The 11,411-nt window shown below is 47.5% G+C and overlaps 1 protein-coding gene across 5 annotated transcripts; it reads left to right on the forward strand.

Moving 5' to 3' along the window:
- The first annotated feature begins 763 nt into the window (after window positions 1–763).
- On the forward strand, window positions 764–5,715 carry LOC109779569 (disease resistance protein RPM1). Of its 5 annotated transcripts, none has more exons than XM_073496422.1 (5): window positions 764–921; window positions 1,293–1,553; window positions 1,632–1,757; window positions 1,898–2,152; window positions 2,546–5,715. In XM_073496422.1, exon 5 carries the CDS (start codon window positions 2,626–2,628, stop codon window positions 5,377–5,379), a length of 2,754 nt encoding a protein of 917 aa, XP_073352523.1. In that variant the 5' UTR covers window positions 764–921; window positions 1,293–1,553; window positions 1,632–1,757; window positions 1,898–2,152; window positions 2,546–2,625; the 3' UTR covers window positions 5,380–5,715. The 5 variants fall into 5 exon arrangements, with proteins under 5 accessions (XP_073352523.1, XP_073352520.1, XP_073352521.1 ...); XM_073496419.1 differs by having other exon boundaries at window positions 765–921; window positions 1,828–2,152; XM_073496420.1 differs by having other exon boundaries at window positions 765–921; window positions 1,853–2,152.
- Window positions 5,716–11,411: the final 5,696 nt, after the last annotated feature.

The raw sequence follows: 11,411 nt of genomic DNA on the forward strand, positions 1-11,411 counted from the left end.
TTCCGGTTTCGTCCATTTTTTCGTGAAAAAAAATACATCAAAACCTATCAAACGGGATTTAGTTTTGAATATCTCAACGCGGGGATCCAACGGTGAAAACGGTTCGAGATTTGGACGCACAGTTTAAGAGATGAAACATTTTGAATAAACAGATCTACGAAAAAATGGAAAACTTTCAGGTTGCGACAAGTGGCGCACATGCAGCGCGCCACTTGTTACACCTGGGAAGGTGTGAGTGATCTTTGCAACGAGTATTACTCAATTAGTGATTTCGGGTCGGCACTCATTTAACTAATGTGTCCTGCATGGGCCTACCACTATGTTATAATGGGTCGTCGCGGGCCATGCCATGCGAGGGGTCGGGCCGGCCCATTTGACCACGTGCTCACAAGTAGTCCTGGCCATGGGAAGCCTGGCCCGGCCCGATGCTGAGCCCGATAGCCTAGATTTTGAGCCCGATGGCCGGGCCGGGCCGGACGCGGGCCCGTCGTTTTTGCGCTTTTCTGAAGGGGCCTAGCCCGAGGCCCGAGGCCCGACGGGCTTTTACATGTTCGGCCGGGCTTGGGTCCAAAAAACAGGTCCGGGCCTAGGTTTTTTGCCTCGGGCTTGACTAGGGCCGGCCCGGGCCGAGGTTTGGCCAGGTTTACTCACAAGGCACCTACTGACTGAACTGTCCTTAAGAAAAATGGACCGCTAATTAATAAAGGTCCGGGTTTTCCCCTCAAAAAGCAAAAGAAAAAAAATGGACTGGAATTGCTACATAAAAAATTGGACTGGACAGACCGTACCGCCGGCGAGGGTTAGGATAGGAGAATGCGTCTTCTCCGCCTGCGGCGACAGGCGCACCCCCAGCTGCCGGCCAAGTCTCCCTCGCCCACCGTGGCCGACGCGAAGTAGACTCCTGGCGGCGGCGACAGCGAGGTAAGCCATCCAACTTCACCACTAGCGAAGTCGCCGGTACAGATGCCCGTGCTATTGCATTTGCTTGAATGCTGCTTCCGCTGACAAAACGAAATGTATATATCCTATGGTGTATCTTGATCAAAGGTGCAAGTACGTATCAGTCCGATGCACCCTCTCGATCTCCTTTTATCTTACCGGAGTCGAATACTGTGAGTAGATTCACAAAGCACACAGTTTCCTGAAGAATTTTGTGGCGAAAAAATTAGCTAGGGTCTCTTGGTCGTGATCTGTTGAGGACGGCCGTGTTCTCATGCCGTGCAGGTAGAGGTAGCTGCCGATTCTCCTACGGTCCTTTAGGGCTTATTCTGAATTGTTTTACCTGTCAACAGGTCTCGATCAGATTGTCCTTGGTGTATCAACCATGCCACCATGCCTGCTAGCATCAACTATCAGAATTAATTATTGGCAAGGATCCCAAGCTCTCTAGCAATAATAATTAATAAAAGTGGTGACTGGTGAGCACATATGTTGTGCATAAAAAATTTATAAATAAGCTGACTGGTGAGTAAAGACACTTCTCGTTGCCGTGCTTCATTTGCACACTGAAACATGACGGCCACGCCAAGTTTCCTAAAGTTCCTCAAGGGCTGGTGAGAGCAATTATTGGTTAGGTAAGAGAAGCAATTATTGCAAGAGCTTCGGGATCTGATTTGCAAGATTAATAACAGGTACACACAAGTACACAAATAAGCATAGAAACTTTAACAGACCTGAGCCTGGGAGTGCTTCTCATCAGAAGTATGGGATCGGCGAACGGCAGCTCTTCTCAACAAAGCAGCAGCTTACCATAGCAGGTATGCATAAGTTATTTTCGTTAATTAATCTGCATGTATCAGCCTCCATAGTTTGCTGACTGGTGAGTAGTACTTCCTCTGTAAACTAATATAAGAGCGTTTAGATCACTAGTTGAGTGATCTAAACGCTCTTATATTAGTTTACAGAGGGAGTACTAAAGAGCAAGGACACTTCTCGTTGCCGTGCTTCATCTGCACACTGAAACATGACGGCCACGCCATGTTTCCCGAAGTTTCTCAAGGGCTGGTGAGAGCAATTATTGGTTTGGTACACAGATACACATCTTGTGAACATAGAAACTTTAACAGACCTGAGCCTGGGAGTGCTTCTCATCAGAAGTATGGGACCGGCGAACGGCAGCTCTTCTCAACAAAGCAGCGGCTTACCATAGCAGGTATGCATAAGTTATTTTCGTTGATTAATCTGCCTGTATCAGCCTCCATAGTTTGCTGGTGCAGAAATCTTCTTGTTCTCCCAACCACCAATCAAAACAAGATCTGGCTCAAAACTGCAAGATCCTGCAAAACCAAACTACTCAAATACCCAGCTTCAGACGACTTTAGTTGCCAACTTGCCATTGAGTCATTGTTCCCATATAGGTTGCTTGGTATTATGCATCCATTGTTTTCCTTCTAGACTAGATCTGCAAATGTTTGGAGGAAATAGCACCTTATGAGTTAATCCTTAATATGCTTGGCTCATAATTCGTGTATCTCCTTGCAGAAGTATGGTAATTCATGGTTGAGTACTGCAGTGTGATAATAATATATACCTTGTAATTTTTTAGGCTGGGCCACAGAAATTATCTGAAGACACACAGGCTACCTGCTGTGCAACATATCTGTCTCAGCTCTGACTCGAGGAGCAATGGCCGAGGTTGTGATTCTCTCGGCAGTGGCAAAGATCGGTGTAGCTCTGGGGAATGAAGCAATGAACCAGGCTACTTTACAGTTCAATAACTTTATAACACAGCTAACAGAGCTTCAAGGAAGCATGGGTCGCATCAGAAGGGAGCTCAGATTGATGCATGAATATCTTTGCCGAATGGACATACGGAATCGCAACAATCAGACATATGAAATCTGGGTGGAGGAGGTGAGAATGTTTGTTCATGGGATTGAGGATATTGTGGATGAGTATTTGCATCTTGTTGGTCAGAAACATGACAGTGGATGGAGTGCCTGTCTGAAGAAAGGATTTAAACAACCAAATGTTTTCTTCTCTTTAAACAGGATAGCTTCTTTGGTTAAGGAAGCGGAGGTCAATCTTGTGCACCTGTTCCAGGCTAAAGATCGATGGGTGTCAATGGTAGATAGTGGGTATATGAATGACTCAAGTTACATTGTTGAGAGGTCTCAGCATCTAGCAAGCACTTCACGTTCCCTTGCCGAAGAAGATCTCGTGGAGGTTGATGGAAACAGAAAAAAGCTTGAGCAGTGGTTGGCAGGTGATGAGTTGGAACGCTCTGTGATAGTGCTGCATGGTATGGGAGGGCTTGGTAAAACAACTTTGGCTGCAAATGTCTACAGGAAGGAAAGTGAAAATTTTGATTGCCACTGTTGGGTCTCTGTCTCTCAAACTTATTCCAGAGAAGATGTTTTGAAAAAATTAATCAAGGAGCTTTTCAAAGATAAAGCCATTGTTCCATCTAATATTGAGACCATGGACATCATAAGCCTTGAAGAGGCACTGAAGAATTTTTTAGAGCAGCGCAAGTATTTGATCATGCTGGATGATGTTTGGACTCCTGAAGCATTCCATGATCTTTCTGGGGTGGTTATTCGTAACAAGAAGGGCAGCAGAGTTGTAATCACAACCAGGGAAGGCAATGTTGCTGGACTTGCTTCTCAAGGACAGGTCTTAACACTAAAACCTCTATCAAAGGATGGATCATGGGAACTCTTCTGTAAGACAGTTTTTCCCATAGATACAAAATGTGAGTGTCCCACAGAACTGACAGAATTAGCACATGAAGTGGTTGACAAGTGTAAAGGCATACCCCTTGCAATTGTCTCTATTGGCAAGCTCCTCTTTGTACGTGACAAGACCAAAGAGGAACTGAAGCGAATACATGACCAGCTCGACTGGGAGCTAATTAACAATCCAAGCTTGGAACATGTCAGGAATATCCTTTATTTGAGTTACTTGTACCTTCCGACATACTTGAAAAGTTGTTTTCTATACTGCAGCTTGTTCCCAGAGGACTATCTTTTCAAAAGGAAAAAGCTGATACGGTTGTGGGTAGCAGAGGGCTTCGTCATGGGAAGGGGTGAAAGCACAATGGAGGAAGTGGCTGAAGGTTATCTAGAAGAGTTGGTTCACAGAAATATGCTTCAAGTTGATACAAGAAACCCATTTGGTAGGATAAAATCATTCCGGATGCATGATATTGTACGTGAGTTGGCAGTAGATTTGTGTCGCCGGGAATGCTTTGGTGTTGTTTATGAGGAGGATAAATACATGGAATCTCTTGATGAGTCGGATGCACGTCGACTGGTAATACACAAAATGAGCAAGGATATTTATCAGTCAGTATCAGGTGTACACCGTCTCCGCTCTGTTATCGCATTGGACATCAATATTCCATCATCCACTCTACTGCCTCTAATAGCAAAGAGGTCCAGATATATTTCGGTGCTGGAGTTAAGTGGCCTACCCATTGAGAAGGTTCCAGATGGTATTGGAGATCTTTTCAATCTCCGCTATTTGGGTCTGCGTGGTTCAAAAGTGAAGCTCCTTCCCAGGTCTATCGAGAAACTTTCAAGTTTGTTGACACTGGACCTTTCAGGGTCTGGCATGAAGGAGCTGCCTAGAGGCATTGGTGAACTAAAAAAGCTTAGGCAGTTATTCACTGACAAAGCTAGTGATCGATTTAGGAGAGATTTCCGGTGCGGCGGTGGTGTATGCATCCCCAAGGGCCTTGAGAACCTGACAAGTCTGCAGACACTAGTATCCTTGGAAGCGCAGGATGAGTCGGTTAGACAGTTGGGGGAGCTGAGGCAACTGAGAAGCTTGGAGATATGGAATGTGAAAGGAACCTACTGTGGACATATATGTGCTGCTCTAGCCGAGATGCGACATCTTTCCTACCTACATGTGAATGCAAGCCAAGACAATGAGGTTCTCCGGTTGAGTGGTCTACCCCCAAATCTGCAAAGGCTTAGCTTGACTGGTCGATTAGCGGAAGGCACATTGGGAGAGTCCCCTCTCTTCCTAACTTCGGGGCGGAACCTGTATTCACTGTCTCTATCTTGGTCTCAGATGATAGAGGACCCCTTACCATCCCTTTCTCGATTGTCAAATTTGATGGACCTGATGCTCACCAGAGCGTGCAGCGGAAAGCAGATGACATTTCTTGCCGGGTGGTTCCCCAAGCTAAAAACCCTGAGATTGAGAGACCTGCCAAATTTGGAGGTTCTAGAGATGAAGGAAGGTGCCGTGGTGAGCCTCGAAATATTAACACTAGTCAACCTTGAAGGCATGGTGGAGGTCCCACCTGGCATAGAGTTCCTCGCGCATGTAAAGTATATTTCGTTCCGGGAAATCACCAGCGAGTTTTTGACTTCGCTGCGACAATGTCCTAGAACTCAAGGGGTGCACTGGCGGCATACTCTCAGGTGACATTGACCCTGCTGGCCTCGAAATGAGTATGTAAGCCACTCAACTGCAGACTACTGTTCCACTACCAGTTTCCTCGTGTAACTTCACCTTCATGTTTTTATTGGTTTGCTTGTCGGAAGAAAGGATACCCTACAAATACTCCACTTTCCCTACTTGTAGTCACTACTACTGTTTTTGTGATTGTGGATCATGGTATTGTCTATTTATTCTGGTTTTGTCTGTGAGTTACAGTATATATGTGCTCATCCTGTTACCAAAGGAAGCTTGAGCAGTTGAGCTTGCTTCCTTTAACACTCTTTATTTGTTTATAGCTTACCTTGTTGCTAGTTATTTTTATTGATGCTGTACATTACTGAAGTTGGCTTGACAAAATTCACAGCAAGTTTGTAGTATTATGAAAACAAACAATTATATCATGTCGGAGCTTGGCTGAAGCCGCGGTAAACCAACGAGATGCTCAGTAGCCCAAAATCCTAAAGCTGGCCCTGATATTGGCTCATTCTAACTCGGCCCTGGAAAGAGTACAAAAAATGTGAATAATCAGCTCGCGTAGGTAGAAACGTATTGCTATTTTCATTGGTGTGTGCTCTGTCAGAGCTGTCCCTTCCAGGATTGACCACTCCTGGTACCCCGCATTCTTCTCCTCTGACGCAGTGATCACAGAAGACTACCCGGCTCATTCACTGCAATTATCCACTCCCCTTAAATTGGATTTCACTATATGCCCCTTTGTCATTAACGGATTTGGCAGCTCTCCTGCCAACATTCAAAAAAGTACTCCATATGGCACTGCCATGTCTGCATGACTACATTGTTAGTGGCATATCCTGAAACTCGACGCAGAAGGGTAGCATATCCTGAAATCTAGCATACAATATTCCTTTGCCGTGCTTGACTTGAATATCCCGTCAACTCTTTCTTTTTCAAGACCAACTTGTAAATAGCCTGGTCTTCTTGGCAGTATTAAGACAAATTCATTCTGCGGAGAAATGAGCAGAGGGCAACAACTTGTAAATATTCCTTTGCCCTCTGCTAGTGCTTCCTTCATACATTTAGAGATTGCACTAGCAGAGGGTAACAATTGACCACTTGCTTCATTTCGAAGATGATCATTTTAAAGGCATTGAGGAAAATATGTACATAAGGGTCCTTAAAATCCTTTAGAGGAGCAAAATGAGCAGCTAACCGCACCTAGCCAAACTCTTAAACATTTCGATGCGCAAAATTTTAATGAGTTATCCCCAAAAGGCAGCCCAAGCCTCTCATTTTAACTTGACCGGCGTCACTTCTCGGGATAATTTCGGGCGCTCCCCACTCTTGCCCGAGCATGACCTCTTCCCACCACAGCCGTCGAACCTCGCCGTCGCCGCCACTGTAGCCCTCGATTTAGGCCTGAATGGAACCAGAAGGCAATTCCGCTACACCGCCGGCCACTGTTGTCGCCGGAATTGACCCCCCACCCCTCGACGATGCCCGGGCCATGGAAAAGTTTGGGGACAAAAAACTTGCTCCGGGCCACGCGCCGTCATCAAAGGTTGGCAATAAGGCCCCAGCAGCCGGGACGACGCCCGGTCATCCTCTCTGCTGCTTTGGCCGGCAGCAAGTGGGTGAGGAAGCCGACAGAGGCGATGAAGGTTTGTCGGCGCCCACCGAGGCGGCGGCGAAGAAGAAGAAGAAAGCCACCACGCGAAGCCTACAAAACCTCCTTCTCATTTGGTGGCTCGTAGCCCCGCTCCTGCCACCCCTACACCTCCTCCTCCGGCGTGTTTGGCCGCCCCAGTCGCGGCCGAGGGCTGTCAAGTAGTAACCATGCTCATAATTTAGCAAATTGTGATTATGATTATAATCAGAATGATAATTAAGATCACCTCTTGTTATGTTGTCATAATCATAATCATAGCACCGCAAAATCACCTTTTGTTATGTAATAATAATCAAAATTTGGCATTTTCTTCTACTATTTAAGAGGGGATGACAATTGAAAAAACATCTGAATGTTGTCACAAATACTAAAAGTTAATCAGGAGTCCCAATATTGGTACAATAGGTTATGATAAAAATCTAAGAAGAATACAAATAAAGAAATAATGATTGTTCACCAAATGGACTATCTCCCATAACAAATGCAAATTCCAGAAACCCAATTTTAGTGATCATTTGAGCATTTTTTCACTTCAAAAAATTTCTATACCATGGTTTAAGATATATAATAAGAAATTTGAATTAAAATCACCTTTACCGAAAAAGGCTTTCTCCCCGCTTTATATATAAAGCAACGATCATCAACATCCCGGTACAAACGCACACGCCCAAGACAGGATACATAGGCGCTGAGCGCAACAACAACCACTCCTAGCACTACCGCAAGGAGATGAAGTCGCATACGACGAACCGTTGGCTCCAAGGCGGCGCCTTCAGGAAGGATACGACACCGGAGCACTGCCACCGCCCGATTCGAGGATCAGAATTTTCCCTGGAGCCGCACGATGGGTAATGAGAGTTGCGATGACGCCTTCAAGAAGGGAACGAGTTACGTCGCCGCCGGTCCATCCGAAGATAGAACAGGTTTTCACCCCAACTAACACTCATCGCCACCGAACGTCACACCCAGCAACCACACCGCCCACACGCCCATGGCCACCGGGCAGCATCAAGCCACGGGCTCTGCCCATAAGCACCATGCTACCACCACTAGGGCCGCCGCCCGGCATCCAAGACCTAGACACCACTTCACCCGAGACCCATCGCTACCCCAACCAAAGAGATGAGCGGAAAGATCCACTAAAATCACCTTTCATTATGTAATAAACGTAGTTTAGCATTTTCTTCAACTTTTAAGAAGAAAAAATAAAATTAAAACAAAAGTCGTCAAAATTTGTGAAACTTTTCACGGTGTCTTAATATTGGTACATAAGCTTGTCATAAAAATCTCAGACGATTTCTCGAAAGTTGGAAAACCATTTGCTTAGAAATGCCCCATTTTGGTCTACCTATAGCACCATTTTATTTCTCGAAAGTTGGAAAACCACTTGCTTAGAAATGCCCCATTAGGTTTACCTATAGCACGATTTTGTAAAACTGACCAAAATTCATGTTTCTCCAAAAAATATTAAAATATTCCAGTAATTCTACATGCACGTATTTGCACGAGATGGAAAAGTGTAGCTTTAAAAATATATTTTGAAACGGTGCCATCACTTAATTGGTACCTCAATCGAACTAGTAGCGAATGTTTCTTTTTTTGCGTGAGACGAAGGGAACGGCAAAGGGGGCAGAGCCAACGGTTACAGCCATCTTGATCGAATGTCTTTGAGGGGGACCAATGTAGGGCCTGCGCCGATCGACCGGCACAGAGCGCTGCCCAGAAACAACACAGCAACATAGTTGCTCACTTGTGTACAACCTTTTTTTCTTTTCCTTTTTGTTATTTTCCGCTTAAGAAAAATTGAAAGTTCTGACGGTTGCAATTCTCGATCGAATGTCTTTGACGGGGACCGATGTAGGGCCCGCGCCGATCGACCGGCACAGAGCGCTGCCCAGAAACAACACAGCAACATAGTTGCTCACTTGTGTACAACCTTTTTCCTTTTCCTTTTTGTTATTTTCCGCTTAAGAAACATTGAAAGTTCTGACGGTTGCAATTCCGCTTAAGAAAACTTGTGTTTCATAGAAGTTTGTCAAGGCTGCTTGGACACTGTCTGATGGCGAACGCGGGGGGGGGGGGGGGGGGGGGGGGGGGGCGACTGGCGGGGTGACCAGCGGGACGACCGTGGGTACGCCGTCTCCGTCCTCCGGTGATCGACGGCGGGTGGGAGGCCGGTTTTGGGCTCTCGCAGACGCCGACGAGGACGATGCGGACAGGGATGCGGATGCGACTCCGGCATCTCCACCGTCGCCGACTGAGGGAGTTCTGGAGTAAGGGGTCCTCGGACGTCCGGCCTGTTAGCCATGGGCCGGATTGACGGGCTGTGAAGATACGAAGACCGAAGACTGCATCCGTGTCCGGATGGGACTCTTCTTGGCGTGGAAGGCAAGCTTGGCGACCAAATATGTAGATTCTTTTCCTTTGTAACCGACCTTGTGTAAACCTAGATCCTCCCGGTGCCTATATAAACCGGAGGACTTAGTCCGAAAGGACAGATACACATTACCATAGTTATACAGGCTAGACTTCTAGGGTTTAGCCATTACGATCTCGTGGTAGATCAACTCTTTTAATACTCATATTCATCAAGATCAATCAAGCAGGAAGCAGGGTATTACCTCCATAGAGAGGGCCCGAACCTGGGTAAACATCGTGTCCCCTGTCTTCTGTTACCCTCGACCTTAGACGCACAGTTCGGGACCCCCTACCCGAGATCCGCCGGTTTTGACACTGACATTGGTGCTTTCATTGAGAGTTCCACTGTGCCGTCCCCATAAGGTTTGATGGCCCCTTCAATCGTCAACAACGACGCTGTCCAAGGAGAAATCTTCCTCCCCGGACAGATCTTCGTGTTCGGTGGCTTCGCGCTGCGGGCCAACTCGCTTGGCCGACTGGAGCAGATCGACAGCTACGCCCCTGGCCATCAAGTCAGATTCGGGAGCTTGAACTACGTCGCGGACATCCGTGGAGATTTGATCTTTGCCGGATTCGAGACCGCGGCGACCGCTCCTAGTCACCCCGATGAACATGACCTAAATCCGTCATCGGGCCCCATCCAGGAGATTGCTCCTGTAACTGCTCTGGCCGTAGATCCGGAGCATATTGCGCCGTCCAAGGACGGGAGGCTCAACCCCGCCACGGAGGCCGCAGATTCCACGGCGTTGGAGCCGAACATAGACCTAGAGTCACACGGCGTCTTTGTCTGGGGAATTTTGCTTTCACCCGCCACCCACTCCATAGCCACTGTCGGGGACTTAACCGACATGCTTGATTACGGCTCCGAAGACATCGTCAGTACGGACGATGACGCCGACGAGGAGCAGGGCCAAAACCCACCATTCATTGGGCGACGGACGGCCATTTCTTCCTACGACGTATACATGGTGGATACGCCTAAACAAACTAACAACGATGACAAAGAGGATCCAGTCGAAAACAAACATCCTGGGACAAAGCCCAGTCGCTGTCGTCAGCAGCGCCGCTCTAAGTCACATCGTACAAAAGACAACAACACTGGCACCGGAGAAAACAATACTCCGGACGATGCCGAAGACAATGAAGAACCTGTTGGAGCAACCTCCGAACAGGATGAACGGGCCATACACGAAGACTCGGAGGACAGTAACTATCTTCCGCTCTCCGAGGAAGAGGAGAGCCTCGGCAACGAGGAGTTCATTGTGCCTGAAGAACCTATCGAGCAGGAGCGCTTCAAACGCCGACTAATAGCCACTGCGAGAAGCCTGAAAAAGAAGCAGTTGCAGCTTCAAGCGGACCAAAATCTGCTCAATGATAGATGGACCGAAGTCCTGGCCGCCGAAGAATATGGCCTCAGTGGCCCAGCCAAAAGCTACCCGAAGCGTAGATTGCTACCTCAGTTCGATGACGAGGCGTTGGAGCCCGTACCATCATCGCACAATGCGGCAGGCCGATCACAACTTGGGTCGGGTAAAGCGGCAACTCAAGCAGAACACCAGATCGCCCCACCTCGCCGTAAAGGCAAGAATAAAACAGCCCGGGGTTGTACATATGACCCTCGACAGGACTTGGACAGTAGAGCAGGACATGCAAGATCGATCTACGGACCGCGAGGACGTGCCTCGACACGGGACGACAACTACCTATTCGGACGTGACAAACCTAGCCACGCCCGGGCCGAAAACCGCCAATGGACTCCATCGGAGGTACGTCGCAGTGTGGCCCAACATAGAGGCGCCGCACACCCTCTTTGCTTCACAGACAAAGTAATGAAGCATGAATTCCCAGACGGGTTCAAACCGATGAATATCGAATCATACGACGGAACAACGGATCCCGCAGTATGGATCGAGGACTTCCTCCTCCATATCCACATGGCCCGCGGAGATGATCTTCATGCCATCAAATGCAT

Source organism: Aegilops tauschii, chromosome 4 (assembly GCF_002575655.3).
Source record: "Aegilops tauschii subsp. strangulata cultivar AL8/78 chromosome 4, Aet v6.0, whole genome shotgun sequence".
In the NCBI taxonomy this organism is placed as follows: domain Eukaryota; kingdom Viridiplantae; phylum Streptophyta; class Magnoliopsida; order Poales; family Poaceae; genus Aegilops; species Aegilops tauschii.

Coding starts and splice junctions, on each gene's coding strand:
- LOC109779569 (XM_073496422.1), top strand. CDS start 2,626: ATGGCCGAGGTTGTGATTCTCTCGGCAGTGGCAAAGATCGGTGTAGCT.